The sequence below is a fragment of the Vanacampus margaritifer genome, chromosome 8, assembly GCF_051991255.1.
Source record: "Vanacampus margaritifer isolate UIUO_Vmar chromosome 8, RoL_Vmar_1.0, whole genome shotgun sequence".
Classification (NCBI taxonomy): Eukaryota; Metazoa; Chordata; class Actinopteri; order Syngnathiformes; family Syngnathidae; genus Vanacampus; species Vanacampus margaritifer.
This window is the reverse complement of record NC_135439.1, coordinates 462,501-482,505: the sequence shown is the minus strand read 5'-3', so window position 1 is coordinate 482,505 and position 20,005 is coordinate 462,501. Positions and strand designations below refer to the sequence as shown.

Genomic DNA, 20,005 nt, shown 5'->3' with positions numbered 1-20,005 from the left:
TGGTGTTGGCGACGCCCACCTTTCGACGCCGGCGTGCGTGTGTGCGCCGCAGAGGCATTGTGGGCGCGGCGTTTAGTTCATTTGAGATATGGCCACCTCAGCTCCTCGGGCTTGGACGGCGTTTAATTGATCGCGTGGAGCAAGCGCAGCCGCCGATCACTAAACATTGATTGGCCCGAAGATGGCGGCGAGCGGATCTGATGAATGCGCCTTTCCCGCCGTATTCGTTGAGCTGGCAGGAAGTGGGCAAGAAGGCGTTTGTTGGATGCGGCATCGGGAAGGAGGACGGCGACACTTTTCCTTTTCAAAAGCAGATCAACGCACACGCTTTTTGCGCCGGATGACAGTTAGCCGTGCCAGTTATAACGTCGGGCCCCGTCGGGCCCCGTCGGGCCCCGTCGGCCGCACGCTACGCGTTTGCCTTTTGGGTCATTTTGATGTCACGAGCCACATGCTAGTAGTATCGGTTGTAATTTCTTCAATCGATTTGATTTCAATTTCAATTCAAAGATTTAGGTGGCCACACTTCATTAATATTCATGAGTCTAGCGAGGGGGTCAAACTGGGCGGGCCGAGGGGGTCAAACTGGGCGGGCCGCTCAGACGCATGTAAACGGTCTATGAGCGAGAAAACTAACGATATTTGTGGTGCCAAATGTCAGTTGGCAGACGTGGAAGAACATATTCACGTTCAATTAAGTTGATGGCTGAAAAAGACCAATCGGGTCAAAAAAGAGCCCAGCGGATCTAGAGGTCCTTTTTTTGTTCATTTTTGTCCGTCATATCTGCTTGTCTTCCGTCTTTGCCGGTTGTTGGGGCTCCATTTTGTGTGTGCGCAGCGATCGCAATTCTACTGTGAAATTCTTCTGGCCAAACCTCAATTCTTTCAATGATGACATCTTTGCCGCTTCCAAACCCGTTTCCTTCGTTGACAAAAGGCCCGACAGAGACGTTTTCACACATTTTCGGGGACACCCCCCAACGTCTCAAGTCAAATATCGTAACTGATCACGTGTGCCGAAGAGGCCAACCTGGTCTTACGGGACCAGGAGATTGTCTTCAGTTATTTCCGCAAACGAGGACGAGGACTCAAACCTGCAACTTAAGACCAAGCAAGACATGCACCAAAAAATGCTTTTCATCGGATTCATCAATGAACAAAATCATCATCAGATGAAGCCGTTATCCAAATTTGATACAGCAGTTAAAAAAAAACATGTTGGTTTTGGTGTGTCATGTGGGACCAACGAAATGAGTGAGTGTCTCTTGGGGGGCGGGTGGGGGGGGGGGGATCGTTTGGCGAGTTGAGGCCAATTAGGAGTTGAGGTCTTCAGAGGAACATAATGAGCAACATTTAGCGCTAATGATTGCAGGCTCGCCTCGGCGCAGGCCTCCCTCTCGCCACCCGCCGCCTGCGCGTTTTACACACGCACGCACGCACACGCACGCACGCACGGGCAGTTTGTTCTCGGCGCCATTGATCCGGAATAATCACAGCGAGCGGAACTTTGATCATGAGAGCGGGAGAAAGAGGAAGCCACGGCGGAGGTTCGGGCTTCTCCGAAGTGTCCGAGGTCGGCTTCTGTTTTCTTCCGTTGGCGTCCGTTGCGTCACGTTTGCCCCCAAAACTCAAAAAACAGCAACAACATGTTTTTTTTCTAAAGCGCTTGAGCTCCGCCCCTTTTCACACCAAAATCGTTGAGTGAAGTGAAGTTGTTGGACGAGCTCCCAAAAGTCCCGCGACACGTCGTCTTCTTTTTTCCATTTTGTTTCCGCCATCAACTTCAGCAGCTCGTGCCGACGCCTTCTTTCCTTCTTTCCTTCTTTCCTTCTTTCCTTCTTTCCTTCTTTCCTTCTTTCCTTCTTTCCTTCTTTCCTTCTTTCCTTCTCTCCGTCTTTCAAGCACGTCGTGGCTCGTCAGTTCAAATGTAATACTAATAATCTTGCACAATTGCGCTCAAATGAATTGATCCTGTTTGAAAGATGCTTTGCTCGGAATGTACTGGTGGCCATTTTCCGACTTGTCAAGCAATCGGAGAAGGGCTGGCCCGAGTAGAGCAAACGGAAATATATTGAGCAATAATACGATTCATTTAGAGGTGCAACGATCAATTGACAGCTCATTGATTATGAGATTATCAATCAATATTTGTCTACACTCAATTCTAATTCTAATGGTAATCGGTGTTGTCTGCTCAAGCGTCGAGTACCCGTGTACGGTATCGGTGCTGTCCTGCATATTCATCCATCCGCGCGGCCAACCGGGAGGGAGGGGGGAGCGCGGCCAACCGGGAGGGAGGGGGGGGGCGGCCAACCGGGAGGGAGGGGGGAGCGCGGCCAAGCGGCCGGCCGGCGGCGTTGTTCCACTTCCAAGCAAGCTCAAGTGTGGCTTCCAGTGTTGCATTCGAAGCGATCACGGGCGCCGCTCGGCCTTCGCCGGTCAGTCCTGACCTCGCTGGCCGGCCGGCGCTCTTATTTGCCGTCCGTGACATCATCGGCCGCTGGGCTCCATCTCGCCGACCCTGGCGACAAGCAAAAGTGACAAGCGGCGAGCGCCGCAAACTTCACACGGGGAGGCTTGGGGGTCCCGTCGGCCATCTTGGACTCTCGATATGAGATGCGGTCGTTATGTCTGGACTGGTCGCCAAGACTAGATCTCGTCTCGGATGTCTTTCTTCAGGCCAATCTGTTAAAAAAAAATGCCATTACCAATTTCAATACTTTGAAAATATTATCAATAAACATTCAAATATATTATCTTTTTTCTCGCTTTTTTTTTTGTGGGGGTGGGGGGGGTGGGGGGTTGTACCGCTTGCGAACGTCTCATGTTCAAACCCAGAAAAGAGATGAGCCGTGATTGGTTGTCACCTGGGCCCGCCCGTTACTGTGATGTCATTTTCAGTCAACATCAAGTGGCAAAATGGAATGCTAACCCCCCCATGACCCCCCCCCCCCCCCATGTCTGCATGTGGAACTCGGTGCTGCCACTGGACATGTTGTGGCATAACGTGGTACTGCACCAAAGACACACATTTGGGGACTTGCTTGTACAAAATAAAGCTCACACTACTTAAAAATCTAAACGTGTGTTATGATGTGAGGGGGGGGGGGGGCACAGGGGGGGGGCACAACCCCTCAACTGTGTTAGAACGTCAACGTTCTTGTTCCAACAACTTTGACATTGAAGGTAAACGAGTCCACTGTTAATGAATTGCTGGTGCTTGTTGTGTTGTGGGAGCCAATTAGCATCTTTTAATGATTGTTCTTTGCAACCTCTTGTGTACGCAAACACACACACACGAGGGTGTTTGTGTGCATTGGCATGTTGCTATTGTAAGAGGCATTGATTTTTTTCATGATTCTGCCCATCTTCGTGTCCTTCCACATCCGTCAACCATTTTCAAACAAAATGACAAATGTTCGCCAAATTGTTGACATTCTGACAAGAAAAAGAATCATCATTTTGTTCATTCAAATTCATTTGGGAAATCTTGGAAAATATTTTTCACATTCGCCAAATTCACAACTTTCACAGTAAAATTCCAAAATGAAGATTTCCATCACAAGCGTGACTCAACCGATACGTTTTTATTTATTTATGTATTTATTTTAAATGCAAGCCGTTGTTGGGACCAATTTTGTGCAAACTCGAGATCCGAACACGGTGTGGCGGCCGTCATCTCAACACACTTTTGAAAAAGCAGCAATTAGTCAGCAAATGTTCCAAAAAGAGGCTGAGCCAAATCGTCACAAAACAAAGACAACTACAAGTTGCATATTTCAAACAAGGAAGAAATCTGCTTCGGAAAAGTCCCTGCTAGCTTAATGCTAGCACATAATGGAAAAGGCCATTGGGGTGGTAACAATTAGCATCAGTCGCGGAGGTGTCTTAAAGCCTTCAGCCAACCCAAAACAAGTCATAGTAGTGACTTTGTATTGCCATTGCTCTGTGTTATACTGCCCCCTGGTGGCACATTAGGCGCACAACGCTGGCCGTCCACAAAAACAGTTCGAAATTCATGTCAATACTGAATGTTGTTTTTATTTTGTTATAAAGTACATCATTATAGAGTGACATTTAACAACGTGATTTCCACTCTGTTGAAAGAGTCAGCATGTGAGAATCGTGTTTTTTGTGTTCTTTTTTTGCAGCCTGGCGGCGTCCAAGGAAGCGGCGGCCCGGAAAGCCGCCTCGCCGATGCCGCCGTCCGAGTTCCTGGACAAGCTGATGGGCAAAGTGTCGGGCTACGACGCCAGGATCAGACCCAACTTCAAAGGTAGGCGCGCTGGGCCGCGGCTTTTGCTGCCAGCGAGAATTCCAACAAACGTTTGGCGAAAGGTTTGTATTTGTGATTTTGGTTGTGTTTGAAATCCCTCCCTCGTCGCTTGTCAGGGTTTGAGTGGATGTTTTTCTCAACTATCTCCAAAAAGTTGAATGCAACTGTTGCTCTTAAAAAAGCAAGAACAATTCCTTTGTAGCGTTTCAGGAGGGGGGAATGAGTCATGCATCGTTCCGTACTTCCTCATCGCTACGGAGATTTGGAGTTGACTTTTTGTTTTTATGTCCACTCTAAAAAATACAAAAAACACATCGATGGAGTGAGTAGGGAATGAGTGGATGATTCCCAACACAGCCTTTGACTTCAGACTAAACCATTAGACTGTAGCAGGGGTGTCATCGCACTACAAAGATGAGCCACTAGATGGCACACGCTAGCACATGCCGGCCTCTCGTTAGCTCGGCCGCGCCCCAATTGTGTTCTTCCGCCTTAAAGTTGATCCCGCCTGCATAAGACGTTTACAGATCGTGCGCTTCCACTTTAAGACAAACTCGCACTTCCTCGCAAGCGTCCACCTTAAATTCCCGCATGGCGTTCTTCCGCCTTAAATGATGCTTCCTGATATAATATGAAGAACGCAGGTCATGAACTCGCCAAGGATGTTCTTTTAAAGAACATACTGGACAACATTCTTCCAAAGAAGGCAATCCACCTTCAATCGCCAGAGAAGGTTTTTCCACATGACGTCAACTTCCTCGACTTGTATTTGCACTTGAGAAGAGAAGTTCCCACATCGCGCCTTTCCACCTTAAATCGTCACAGCAGTTAGGACAAAGTTGCGTTTGCGTCCACCAAGGACTTGTCTTGGGTCCATCCGCAATCCGGACTTGGCGGTCGGACGGCAAATCCGGGCTGGAGAACGATGACACCCCTGACTGGCTAATGCTAATGCTAACACTCTTTTTAATCATCTCATGTGCTTGTTCTCAACTTTCAGTGTGGAACAAAGGTAAACGAATGACCAAATGTTTGATCTTGAGACCCCCACCATCCTTGCCCCCCACCATCCTTGCCCCCCCCCACCGCCTTTTTCCTCGCTCTCCCTCTTTTGCACCCGGCTCGCAGGATGTTTCCCCCCCCGCCCCCCCGCCTCCGACGCTACCTGGCTACTTTGCTTGTAGCCACATGCTATCCTGATTGCTTGTTGTTGTTTTTGAATTGTGATGATGATGATGATGATGATGATGATGATGACAACTGAAGCGACCCCACCCTCCCTGAATGGACACCCCCCCTTTAAGACACATGTCACAGGTTTCTCACTTTAGCAACGCAAGTACGGATCAATTCAAAGAGCTCAACTTTTGATTGGTCGTTAGCCTCAGAATTGATTGTTGCTCCACCTAGTGGACAAATGGCAGAAGGACATCATCAACACTGACAAAATAAGAATATAGAACGTAGTTCGTATCAGCAAAAGCCCAGCCGAATATCATTATTGACATCATCCGAAAATATCGGCCGACCCGAGCAACTCCAATCTTAGCCTCCTTTTGCTATCGATGAGCTAATTTAGCTTTTTCGCTCAACTAACATGTCATTGTCTTAACAAGCAGTTCGATGCTAACTTTCAAAGCCGCTAGCGGAGAAACAACTGAACTTCGCTACAAATGCTAACTTCCTTAGCATTAGCTAAGGTGTGCTTGTTTCCCGTGGTGAACGTGAGCACGTTACGCTGCTGCCAAAGTGGGCCATCTTGTTAGCCTTTCCGCGCTAGCTAGCGTCTCATTAATGGAGGTAATGAATGAAAACCTTTGATGTTTGCCACACGATGGAGGAGGCGGAGCCCGTCTTGGTCTCAGCGATGGTTTAAGAGATCATTGTGACGAAGTGACGTGAATGTCGGCGCGCTGTCACGCCTGTCGTGTCGTGTGCGCGGCGTGACGGCTCACACTTGCTCCTTCATCATCATCTTTCATTTGCGTGCGTGCGCGTGCGTGCGTGCGTGCGTGCGTGCGTGCGCGTGCGCGTGTGCCAGTTAAAAAAGGCAAACTAGTGCAGCTCAGCTCAGTGGTCTCTGACACGCAATCTCGGGCTGACGACAGCAAGCAACACACACACACACACGCACACACACGCTGGTGAAAGATACAAAGCACGCACAAATACAGTTTTCTCCAAACAGGCACTTTTGGAAAGCCATGTGTATTAAAAATGGCCGCTGCGAAGTGAAGTCGTGCGGATGCTGACAAATTGCACGTCAGTGTCCGATGTCCGCTTTTGGAAGTGAATTTTGAATTGAACAGAAGATTGAGTTGATTTTTGGCTCCATTTTGAGTCCGTTTTGCTGACGTATGACGTTGTGGGCCGGCCCTTCGTATCTCGCACCTTTTGCCACCTTACCAACCCTCACCTCGTGCCTTTCCTTTTAGTCATGGGAGTCGTGACTTCATCTTTTCATACCTTTGATCTATTTGACACTTTTGTTTTTGTTTGAGTAGACGCCATTATGTCAATGTATTTATTTATTTATAAGTTGTAAATGGTGTCTTAATTACTATGTTAAAAAAAAAAAATAAATAAATAAATTTCCCCCTCATACCTGAGCACTAGTACAGGATTTTTCGTGGGTATTTGATGTAAATCCCCAATTCGACATGTCCAATCCAACCATCTTCTTTCCATTTTTTCACCTTCCGAATGCTAAACTGCATATGAGCTGAAACATTCACTTTTGCTAAAACATGCTATACATAAGCTCAACTTGCAATACCAGTACTTTAGCTTTTTTTTTTTTTTTTAATAACGCAATAAAAATCTGGTTCTGCTAGAAATGCTTGAGATGAGCTTCTTTGTCTAACAGGCAGCAGAAGTTATGGACTCCAAGAATCCGCTAACATTGTGCTGAAATGTGTCCAGGTGGGCCGAGCTTTATGATCCGTCAGCACTGACGTTGATTTGCTGCCATCAGCACTTGCTTAATGGCCGCTTAATGCCACGAATGGACGTGCAGTAATAAGCTTGGGGGGAGGAGCGGGTGGGGGTGTGGGCGGGGGTGGGGGGAGGCTGGGCGTGATGGAGCTAAGGTAGCGTGCGAACGACATGCTGACCAAGAACAAGTTCAGATGCTTTTAGCTTCGGCCGTCACGCATAAAATCCCAAATGTCAGTTTGGGACACGAAGCGGGAGACAGGAAAGACAGGAACAGGAACAGCAAGACAAGCAAACAAAGAACAGGAAGGAAAAATGGAAGAGCAGGAAGAGGACGGAAGCACAAAAAACGACGAGAACACTAAAAGCAAGAAGAGGAAGGGCTGTAAAAAAAAATAAATGGGAAGGACGTGAACATGGGAAGAAAATAAAACAGGAAGTGAAGAAGAACAAAACAGGAAGACAAGCAGACACGGGAAAGACAGGAAGAGTTTGAAGATGGGGCAGACATGAAGACAGGCAGGAAGACAAAACCAATACAGAAAAATGTTTTGCTTTTAAATGTCTTGAACTGCTTTTACCTGTTGACCTTTGACTTAGCTTGAGTTAGCTTGTAGATGAAATGCGTTTTCGAACTTCTTCCTACGCTACGACGCAAATTCTTTTTGAGTTGTGTTGAAAAAGGTACGAATGAATGCATTCCTTCTGGATGCTTCCAGGAGGGTTCAACATGACTGACAGCTAATGTGATGCTAATATGTTAGCGCCCTTGCGGAATCCATCACACCTGCAGCCAATGTGGCCTTATCAGCGTCATCGCTAACGCTAGCAGCGACTATCCACAGGGAGCCGCTAATTAGCCGCGCTGACGATTTAGCGTGGGCCTAGCGTAGACCCGCGCGTGTTGAATGCCAGCTAGCGTGACGTTGGATGCCAGCTAGCGTGACGTTGGATGCCAGCTAGCGTGACGTTGGATGCCAGCTAGCGTGACGTTGGATGCCAGCTAGCGTGACGTTGGATGCCAGCTAGCGTGACGTTGTTTGCCAGCTAGCGTGATGTTGTTTGCCAGCTAGCCAACGTTGGGACGGGCCGAGGCTAAGCTCTGCCTGCGGCTCACTTTTAATCCCGACTTTAAGCCTGGATTTAAGCCGGCGTTTAGCGTGACACGAGCGGAGGCAAACGTGGACAGGGTGTGAAATGCGGAGAACAATTCACCCCGAGTCCGTCTTTCGTCCCGCCTGACCAGCAACCGTGACAACGCGGCTTCAAGCTGTGCAAACGCATCCGTCCGTCCGTCCGTCCGTCTTTTTGTGTCTTGGGAACATATCTGTTGCACATTCGAGGTGAGAATCCGTCTAAATATAGCCAGGCCAAGTCAAGAAAAAAGTTTTGCTCCTCCCACACGCTTATTAATCAATTGGCAGGCAGTTGATGATCAAATGAATTAACAACTACTACTTCATAATTGATGAATGGTTTAGAAAACACGTTTGGCTGGAAATTTTGCTCCATTTTCTGTCGTCTTCCGTTGGAGTGTCCCGATTGTCCTCTGGATGTTCTTTCAAAATAAGACTTTTGCAAACATCTGCTTTGACTTGGAAACTTTTGCTTTGCTGGGCAATAAACAAAAGAAAAAAGTCAAGTCATCATTTTAAACATCAAATCTTTAGCGTTTATACTTTTGTCTTCTTCTGGATTATTATTATTAGTAAAAGTTGTGTTTTTTGCAATTGTGTACACTTTGTACACTTTGTACAATAGTTCGCAACTACTTAATTGTACAAGCTACGAATGCTAAATTGACGTGATTTCAAATGTCAACATTTTGCACAGAAATCATTTTGGAATAAATGAAATCTTGAAATAAATGTTTGTTTGGTTTATGACATCGATTCGAATCATTGTTGTCCAGAATGACTGATGTTTTTTTTTTTTTTTTTGTCCAAATCAGCCGGCCTTCATTTCCTGAGTTTGAAGAACATTGAGACGACTTGACTTGACTTGAGTGTGTGAACGCGTCCACGATTGTTGAGGTCACATGACGCGATTGTGTTTTCATGTTGTGGTTGGCAAAAAAATGTGGCATTTTGGAACGAGGTGACGTTCGTGACTGGAGATTTTGTGGGTCCTTTTGGGTTGTCACGGCGACGCGGGTGTGGCCGTGTGACATCACTTCCTGTGCGCCGTGCCGAGCACGCACTTTTGGCTAAAATGAAATGGAAGCCATTTTGACATGTAGTCTTGATGCATTTTGAGAACCCCCCCCACCCCCCCAGCCCCCCACACCCGCCCGCCCTTGCATCATCATTGGGGTTGAAGTAAGCGAGCGTTGCGTTTGAAAAGACCCCCCCTCGTGCATTTTGTTTGTTTCTTCCTCTTCGTCATGTTGTTGATGGCCGGCCGGCACTTTGTTCTTTTACGATTGTGCATCCTCCTCTTTCTTTCTTTCCTCCTCTTTCTTTCTTTCCTCCTCTTTCTTTCTTTCCTCCTCTTTCTTTCTTTCCTCCTCTTTCTTTCTTTCCTCCTCTTTCTTTCCTCCTCTTTCTTTTCTCCTCTTTCTTTCTTTCCTCCTCTTTTTTTCTTTCCTCCTCTTTCTTTCTTTCCTCCTCTTTCTTTCTTTCCTCCTCTTTCTTTCTTTTCTCCTCTTTCTTTCTTTCTTTCCTTCTCTTGCCTCTTGCCCTGCTGCTACTGCCTTCAGAGTTTGTTGCCCCCCCCTTCCACCCTTGCTGCCAACGTGCGCCCCCCCAACCCCTCTGCCCCCCCCCCTAGTTGGCAGCGTGCGATGGCGCCCCCCTCCCCCGCCCGATAGCCGCGTTGTTTTCCTCAAGCGGGACAAACAACGAACGAGCCGTTGCTGAGCTCGCGTTAGTAAAGAAAAGAAAAGAACTTTATGTTGTGTTTAATTGTGGTCTTTTTTGTTCATTATTAGACCCCAAAGGCTCCAAAAATGAAGCTACTCACAAGAAAGGTACTTTCCTCTTTGGTTTCTTGCCGCAAACTTTCTTTCTCCCTCCATGGCGTTGACGCTGCTGCTGCGCGTGCGTGCGTGCGTGCGTGCGTGCGTGGCCAACTTTTTGGGGGGACGAATTGTAATAACTGCAATGTTTTTTTTCCCTTCCCTGACTTGTGATGTTGACGCATGCGAGATCTTGTAAACGTCCAGCGTTGTGACCAAACCGGCAAAAGTTGACTTTTTGCAGCATTTCAGGGTTCGACATTAACGATGGCCGATCTGCCAGTGGGCGTGGCCTCCTTCCAGATGGCGACTCCAACCACCGACATTTTCAACATTCGCAAACGCAACCACATCAACAGCACACGTTCTCACGCCAAACACTTTGTCTTTTCTTATTTTCATATTAGAGGTGTGACGATCAATCAATTCATTCACAAATAATCCATGATCAAATGAATGGATCATTATTTTCGATGTGCGATGAATCATTTTGATATCTTTTTTCATTTAGATTTGTAAAAAAGCTTAACATTTTGGCTCCTCAATTTCTGTAGTCGTGCACGAAAGCGGATCGATTTTCTTTGTTTTGAACCAAAAGAAGATTTTTGATTTTACTTTGTAAAACAATGATGGACATTTTTGCATTTTCCTCATTTCAACGCAATCAAAAATGGTTTGTTTGTGCACCGTCAATTTGGAATAAAGTCCCGTTTTTTGGGCGGGGGGGGATGCCAACGAGTTCATTGAATAATTCATCAACAACAGATGAATCGACGGCTGAAATCATCGTTGGTTGCAGCCCTGATTCATGTCGCGTGAAATGTCGCTTTTTATACGAAAATAACATCAAAACAATCATCTGAACTCAAGTCATATTTTCTTTTAGGCTTAAAGAATTCAGACGTGAAATTGAGTTTTCCCGATGATGCAAAATCCTTATTGTTCGTATCCTATCATAAACATATCGGCATGTGCTGTTTGAATTGTGATTGGATGAAGCGTGTGTGCGTGTGTGCGCGTGTGTGCGCGCGTATGTGTGTGTGTGTGCGCGCGCGTGTAAGAGGACATAACACAACCAAACCAAAGTCGTGCGTCACTCGAAGATTTTCTTCCCAAATGTTCTCGCAGATTGAAAAGTTTGTAAAAAGGCTCGTTCGCAAATGTCGCTTTTCAATGGAGACTTTTTTTATTTGACGAAGAAAGTTCAAGTCAAGCGAGCAAGATTATCAACACGCAGTCCTAATTTGCTGCGAGTCGGACCGCGTGTTTACTGCGGCACAAACACGCATGGCCTCACCTTCATATGACATTTGCATGTCGGCACACGCTGACTCAACCTGGACGCGTGTGCGCGTGTGTGCGTGTGTGTGCGCGCGCTCATCTGCCATGATACGTCCTCCTTCCTGTCAAGATGATTCAAAGCTAAGAGCGCAGCTTCAACGCACTTCATTAAATTGCACACACGCACACACGATAAAATGGCCGCCTGCACAAACGACAACTAAAAGCAACACATCAACGCATTTCATTCATGTACACGCACACGCAAAATGTTTGAACAGACACACAATAAACACACACTCATGTGAGCGCACAGCGATATCGGCGGGCGCCGTCTTTGTAATCCAATGGCAGCGCTTCCACTTCGCTCCTGCAGGTGTCGCTGACGCGCTGTCAAGATGTTATCAACAGAACTGGCGAGAAGGTCCAAGCGCAACCGCAACAGGAAGTGAGTTTTTGAAGTGAGAGGCTGGCGGTCGATTTTGGACTTTCAAACGACCCCCGAGTCGAGTCGACACTTGATGAAAATGTCGCCGCCGCCGTCGTCGTCTCTCGTCACGCTCTCAGTTGTTGATCTGCGGTTTAGTGTGTTGACTCGCAACTGGACACACACACACACACACACACGTCGCATCCTAATGAAGTTAAAGAGGCGGCGGCGGCGGCGGCGGCGGCGGCGGCGGCGGCAGGAAGAAAAATCCAAATGATGGCAACGTGAAGGGAAAAAAAACATGCCAGTCCACTCAAAATTGACTTTCAAACGGGAAGAAGCTGATGGGAAGCAGCAAGTGATGATGAAGATGAAGATGATGATGATGATGACAGCGCTCAACTAATTTCAAAACATTTGACTTACGAATGCCTTTGGGCTTTTTCAAGATATAATCGAACGGCCACATTAAATTTTATTTCAAATAAATTGTTATTTTTATGTCAAGCTGATAATGAAATTGATGAAACTGAAGTTGATCAAACTTTTTCCTCATTGAAATCAAACAAGTTTGAAAAAAAAACAAAACTAACCATTCACCAATTTGTTCATAAGACGGATCAATATGAATTAAAAAATCCAGTTCTAGAAAGTCAAAACCCTGCCACAGTTTGGCTTTAGCCCCTCGTGCTAGCTAACTAGCTAGCTAGCTCCCGTGGTGCTTGTTTACCTGCTAGGGAGTTAGCTAGCTAGCTAGCATCAGGGGATAAAGCCAATCTTTTTTGGGGGGGGCTAAAGAAAAAAAACTGTATGAGTGCTTTGACTTTCTGGACTCGTATTTGCCGCCGGTGCAAGTGTGACGCTGGACAGGAAATCATTTCTGACTTGTCGAACCCTTTCTTCAGTCTTCTTGTGCGTTGAGTTGTCTGTTTTGGCCGAATGTATGCAAATGTGCGCGTGTGACGGAGTTTGAGGCAAGAAAGCGTCTTGAAGCGTTTCTTGTTAGCCGTAAAATGCGTCTGGCGACGTTTGCATTCTTCGCACGTTAGCGTCACAAATGGCGTCACAAATGGCGTCACAAATGGCGTCACGAATGGCGTCACAAATGGCGCTTTATTACTCGACTGACAGGAAGAAAAAGATTGTGTGTTTTATTGGTCTGCTGCCAGAAAAAGCGTGTTTTTTCTTTTTCTTTCTTGTGAGGACTTGAAATTTCCAGACGCGGGTGCGGAAAACGCTTTTGAGATTCGCCGTCAACGAGGACGATCTGAAAAAAGGCCAACTCGGCCTCACGCCAGCTCATGAATATTTAATGAAGCGGCAGAATCCTCATCAAGTCACCAATTGTGTTTTTTTTTTTTTACCAGCTGAGCCCAACGTCTTCTCGCCGCGTTTGTTTGTTGACGTCCGCGCCAGCGCTGCAGTCCACGCGGCTGCCGCCATCTTTGATTCGCACTCCATTTGATGACTAAAAGCAAATTCAGCGACAAGCTTGACTTACAAGTTGAATAACAAACGGAGACGTTGACGTTATTCCACAAAACTGGCATCAAATATCATTTGCAGAATTAAAAGTCATAACGAAGGCAAAGACTTCCGTTTGGAAAGCAACTGCTCATCTCATTATTCCAAAATGGTGCTTTCAAGCACTTTTATGTTTTCCCTCCCAACTTTATTGAGCCCAAATATTTCTTTGACTACAATTTCTTACATGGACAACGACTTGTCCTTGAAAGTGTTTTCATGAACAGACGGACAAGCGCGAACTTGTGAGTTTTGTGCGAGCATCACGTGGTTGCAATTTCAAATCATAATAATAATAATAATTCTGCTTTGAATGGTTTCTACCGTTGCTGTTTCCGCTTGTCCAGTTTTTGCGTTTGTCAGGTTGAACCCGCAGATCTCGCCCGTCTTCATGTTTAACAATCGGGTGCGTTTGACGAGCTCGCAATTGCCGGCGTTTGCCGTCCGCCCTCCAAAATGGCTTCTTTGGGTTTTCGATTGCTCGTATCTGCTTTCCAAACGCTGTGTTTGGATCTTCTGTCTTCTTTTATTCCTCTTATGTTGTTGATGTGCGTGTCTTTCCACGCGGCTCATCAACTTTGTTGTGTTTGTGTTCCTTAGCGGAAGGACAAAGACGCTCTTTTGCAGCCGGCCTTCAGTCACGCCAGCCGCGGCCCAATCGCGGCTCGCCATTCTCTCTTCCGCCTTGTTTTGACTTGAAATGGACTCGCAGGGAGCGCCTGCCTTCCTTCCTGCCTTCCTTCCTTCCTTTCTTCCTTCCTTCCTTCCTTCCTGCCTTCCTTCCTTTCTTCCTGCCTTGCTTTCTTCCTTCCTTCCTGCCTTCCTTCCTTCCTTCCTGCCTTCCTTCCTGCCTTCCTTCCTTCCTGCCTTCCTTTCTTCCTTCCTGCCTTTCTTCCTTCCTTCCTGCCTTCCTTCCTTCCTTCCTGCCTTCCTTTCTTCCTGCCTTCCTTCCTGCCTTCCTTCCTTACTGCCTTCCTGCCTTCCTTCTTTCCTTCCTTCCTGCCTTTCTTCCTGCCTTCCTGCCTTCCTTCCTTCCTTCCTGCCTTCCTTTCTTCCTGCCTTGCTTTCTTCCTTCCTTCCTGCCTTCCTTCCTTCCTTCCTGCCTTCCTTCCTGCCTTCCTTCCTTCCTGCCTTCCTTTCTTCCTTCCTGCCTTTCTTCCTTCCTTCCTGCCTTCCTTCCTTCCTTCCTGCCTTCCTTTCTTCCTGCCTTGCTTTCTTCCTTCCTTCCTGCCTTCCTTCCTTCCTTCCTGCCTTCCTTCCTGCCTTCCTTTCTTCCTTCCTGCCTTTCTTCCTTCCTTCCTGCCTTCCTTCCTTCCTGCCTTCCTTTCTTCCTGCCTTCCTTCCTGCCTTCCTTCCTTACTGCCTTCCTGCCTTCCTTCTTTCCTTCCTTCCTTCCTGCCTTCCTTCCTTCCTTCCTGCCTTCCTTTCTTCCTGCCTTCCTTCCTGCCTTCCTTCCTTACTGCCTTCCTGCCTTCCTTCTTTCCTTCCTGCCTTCCTTCCTTCCTTCCTGCCTTTCTTCCTGCCTTCCTTCCTTCCTGCCTTCCTTCCTTCCTTCCTTCCTGCCTTCCTTCCTTCCTGCCTTCCTTTCTTCCTTCCTGCCTTTCTTCCTGCCTTCCTTCCTTCCTTCCTTCCTGCCTTCCTTCCTGCCTTCCTTTCTTCCTTCCTGCCTTTCTTCCTGCCTTCCTTCCTTCCTGCCTTCCTTCCTGCCTTCCTTTCTTCCTTCCTGCCTTTCTTCCTGCCTTCCTTCCTTCCTGCCTTCCTTCCTTCCTGCCTTCCTTCCTTCCTGCCTTCCTTCCTGCTTGCCCGCCTGCAGGGCCGCGCACACGCTGACAGCGAGCGTAATTGGCCATCAAAGTCATCCGCACTCTTTCCTTCGGAATTACACAGCGACTTGCAGCGGGATATTAAAGCGTCCCAGCCAGCGTGCGCGTGTGCGTGAGTGCACCCGCGTGTGTGTTTGCTTAAAGTCCGCTGTGACCTGAAGGCAAATAAATCTTATAAATAATAAAAGTTCAACAAGCAAGTGCGGCCGGCTCGAGTATTTCCAGGTTGGAGTCAACAATGTTTGCCGCCATGTTTGTACAGGCTCATAATTCACTCGCCGATATTTACCGCCATTTGCACACACACGCATACGCGCACGCACACACAGAGCAAAGTGAGTGTTTATGAAAGAGGACGTTTGACTTTGAAGCAAATTTGATGGACGCGGGTCACATGACATGGATTTTTCATCTGCGGTAATATTTCAGCAAGATGGCGGCCGACACCGGCGCCGCTTGAAGGACGATAAAACGTTTTGATCGACCTCTGCGTGCGTGCGTGCGTGCGTGCGTGTTTCAGAGTGGACTCAAAGTTTGACGTTGACATTATTAGTATGAAATCTTGTTGAAGATGTGATTGTTGTTGTTCCTGTTTTTGATATCAAGAAGTTCACGTTCACGAAATCCGACGTGTTGCTTGAAGACAAATTGAGTGACGACAACGTCGATATTGTCCTGCCACTTCAAAACAACAACTTTGGACAAGTTTGTCTTGTGGACGCTTGGAAAGGTTTTTGCGTCCCCGGGCAGGCCGTCCGTCCCCGGCACTCATTTATTACTTCTTTCAGACGGAATGTTGTGGACATTGTCGGCGGGAGTTCAACAACATGTGGACAGTCAGTCGTTCTTTTACAAATAAAGCGAGCGAGTTTTAAAAAAAAAAGAGAAAAAAATGCTCTTCATGAACCTGGTGATGACGCAAATGTTGTTGTGATTTGAGGCGTGTCATGTGACTCTCATGCGCTCTCCTCCTCCTCAGGTCCTCCCGTCAACGTCACCTGCAACATCTTCATCAACAGCTTCGGCTCCATCGCCGAGACCACCATGGTAAGCCCCTCGCTCCGCTTGAGGAGACGTCGGCACGAGAAACCAAGAAAAATAAATGTCGATTTGCACCTTCAGGTCCAACTTCAAAAATGAAACCAAAGTGTGGGAAGCTTTTTACATTCAGCTGCTAGCTAGCGCTCTAGCTAGCGCTCTAGCTAGCGCTCTAGCTAGCGCTCTAGCTAGCGCTTTAGCTCGCTGCCATGGTGCTGCTTCACCTGCGGAAATGAAAATCAATAATTGGCTTGCGCTGGTGAAAGCGCACAAATGTCTCAAGTTGTGTTTGTGGAATCTCAAGTTTGCCGATGGCGTCCGCCTCGTCCGCCTCGTCCGCCTCGTCCACTCCTCGTGGCCTAATGTTACCTTAACATATGTTTATCATATTTAACTTTTATAGTGTGTGCGCGCGTGCGTGTGCGTGCGTGAGAGAGACTCAAGTGAACGGTCGCTAATCCGTGGCAGCGGATTAGAAAGAAAAACAACAAAGTACGGAAATAATCGGATTTCTCATCTTTTATCCCGGCGCCAAATCCATTTAGAAGACCCGTGACAACAAGTGCGTGTGCGTGCGTGCGTGCGTGCGTGTGTGTGTTGAAAACGATTTAAGTGCAAAAAGTTGAACAACCGCTGGTTATTAGCACACTTGAAGAAATGGTGTGATTTTTGCGCGTGGGCAGGACTACCGCGTGAACATCTTCCTGAGGCAGCAGTGGAACGACCCGCGCCTGGCGTACAGCGAGTACCCGGACGACTCTCTGGACTTGGACCCGTCCATGTTGGACTCCATCTGGAAGCCCGACTTGTTCTTCGCCAACGAGAAGGGCGCCAACTTCCACGAGATCACCACCGACAACAAGTTGCTGCGCATCTCCAAGAACGGCAACGTGCTCTACAGCATACGGTAACGCACACATCAGACATTATTATTATTATTATTATCATCATTAGTATGATCAGATGCTCATTTCGGATGCTTTCTTTGTTGATCGTATTCTTGGGCCTAAAAAAAAACAAAATGGCAGCAGGTCCCGTGATTGTACGGCAAGAAAAAAAGTCTCACCTGAAAAGATGCCGGAAGTCGGCAACGGAAAAAAAAAGTCGGCTTCAGTCACTCCTCGTTGCAACAAGAAATGTGTTCGACAAATCCATGACGAGTTTTTCACCAAAGAAGTCTCAAGAAGCCATTTGTGAAAAGTCTCCGGATGTCGGCCATCTTGGCTTCCAGCAGCCATTTTGTTTTGTTTTTTAATAAATTGTGGCTTCTCGGCTAGCCACCAAATGTGGCCAAAAGTGCGAATGATGTCCACTAGGGGTCGCCAACGTGCTGCCCACCAAGACGCGACTTGTTGCCCGCAGGCTTCTTCTAAAAATCCTTCCAATTGATGACAAGTTGAGCAATTCAAGGCTGCGGGAGTCGTGGCCGCCGCCTCCGTTGCGCCGCCGCCTCCGTTGCGCCGCCGCCTCCGTTGCGCCGCCGCCTCCTCCCGCTTCCTTTTATTGCCTGGCCGCTAATCTCGGGAGTTTTTTGGTATTCCGGCGGCGTCCGTCGTCCATCGTGGCGTCCACCAGCAGGAGGAGGAAACGCTCCGAGCGCTTCACACCACCACGACGCAATCCAGCTTCGTTCGCAAGCAGGATGGAAAGCAGGCACGAGGCGGGTGCGAGGCTTGTCTTTTGCGAGCCCTAAAATAAAAACGTTTTCAAAAAACGCAACTGTTGACTTTTGAAAGTCTGAAATTTGGGGAAACTGAAAAGGCTTCCGATTCCTTTCATGCCGTTTGTTGGGAAAAGCAAAATAAGATGAACACAAACGTTCATTTGTCAACTTGATCTTGTGAAAATAGGATTTTGTTGTGGTAGGATTGCAAGAAAATCCGTCTTTGTTCTTAGAAAGATGACAAGCTTTTTTTCTTCACATTTCACATTTTTGAAAACAAAAAAATCCCAATTTGCATTCGCTTTGAAAAATACACACACAAAAAGATAATGAATTTTTATCACGACAAAAAAAAGTCTCAGTTGTTGTCAAAATGATGACAATCTTTTTCTTGACAAAATGTATTATCATTAAATCAGAAGGAAAAAAATGTCAAAGTATTCCAGTGCTTTTTCTTTACACTTGTGCTGCTTGCGTGTGTTTAATGGCGACCGATCCGCTCGCTCGCCCGCTCGCTCGCTCGCTCGCTCGCTCGCTCACGTGTCCAAAATGTCCTGGTGCTGCTTCACTTGTTGGGTTTTGATTTGCGAGCGGCGGCGGCGTTTTATGGCGCCGGATTTTCATGGCCGCATTTTATTGCCTCCTTCCTGCCAGGGGAAATGCGCATTGGAGGCGGAGCCTAGGACGCTCGCCGGCTTTGCCGCATCGCCGGCCCGTCCTGTCGCTCCACGCAAAGCCGCATTGGAACCCGGAACCAACCACTAGCGCACCGTGCTGACCCGCAATTTATGCAACACCTTTAGCAATTTGTTCCTTTCAATTGGCGACCAATTGTTCATTTTCAATGATTTCAACGACTGTTGCTGTTTAAAGGGCCGGAACACGTCAACGCCATCGAGACTCATACTGTGCGTGTGCGTGCGTGTGCGTGCGTGTGCGTGCGTGTGCGTGCGTGTGTCTCAGAATAACGCTGGTGCTGGCCTGTCCCATGGATCTGAAGAACTTCCCCATGGATGTGCAAACGTGCATCATGCAACTGGAAAGCTGTGAGTACGCACACACACGCACACACATTTAACGTATACGCAAACATTTATAGTAATACACGTTTGTAGTCAACACATTTAGAATACACACAAACACACAGATTACACGTTTATAGTTTATGAATGTTGCATACATTGAAAAAAATCCACACGTGCACGTACGCGCGCACACACACACACATGTATGGTATAGATGTGTGTGCGCAGACGTGAGGCGACTGGCGAGCAGGGCGGACGCGCTCCGGGCCCGGCGCCAACGTGGCAGAGGCGTGACGTCACTCGGTATCCATGGCGACCGCATCCTTTGGCCCGCCTCCTTCCTCTCAACTTTTGCGTTTCAATAATAACACAAAGAAGAAAAGAAAAAGAAAATGTCAGCCTGATGAGCGAAAGCTTGTAAACGGCGGCGGCGCCAGGCGGCGACGCCAGGCGGCGGCGCTAAGCGGCTGCAAGTCGTCAAACAGGATGAAGAATCGTCCTCCTCATGAATATTGATGAGATGCTAAGCTCGGGTTTGTGTGCGTGTGCGTGCAGTTGGCTACACCATGAACGACCTGATCTTCGAGTGGGACGAGAAAGGCGCCGTGCAGGTCGCCGACGGTCTGACGCTGCCGCAGTTCATCCTCAAGGAGGAAAAAGACCTCCGATACTGCACCAAACACTACAACACGGGTGAGGCACGCAAACCTTCCAAAAAAAAGAAAGCTTGTCCTTGTTGATTTCTATTCGATTCTATTTCGATTTTCGATTTTTTTCCTTTCCTTTTTTCACTTTGATTTTTCATTGACTGCTTTGAATGCATCGTGCGCTTTTATTGTCTAAATGTGAAACGCGTTCTTCTGATCGACGATCTTCCTCAAGTCACAATCGGCAACAATCGGGCTACGATGACGTCACTTCCGCCACAAGCACAAAACAGCCACTGCTGCCGTCACACACTTTTTGGGGGTTTACGATGATGCCGATTTTGTAATTGTGGCGCGTAATCGTTGAAATTGTAATTGAATGTCAAGGAATTGCGCGTCCCGACAACG

General features: G+C 47.6%; 1 protein-coding gene across 1 annotated transcript in view; it reads left to right on the top strand.

Annotated features, from left to right (window-relative positions):
* Positions 1-20,005, top strand: part of glra1 (glycine receptor, alpha 1) — a 34,243-nt gene that overhangs the window by 3,253 nt on the left and 10,985 nt on the right. Inside the window, 7 exon segments of the mRNA XM_077572888.1 lie at positions 4,152-4,276; positions 5,277-5,288; positions 10,140-10,178; positions 16,204-16,271; positions 16,946-17,169; positions 18,889-18,971; positions 19,506-19,643. Coding sequence (XP_077429014.1) covers positions 4,152-4,276; positions 5,277-5,288; positions 10,140-10,178; positions 16,204-16,271; positions 16,946-17,169; positions 18,889-18,971; positions 19,506-19,643 — 689 coding nt within the window.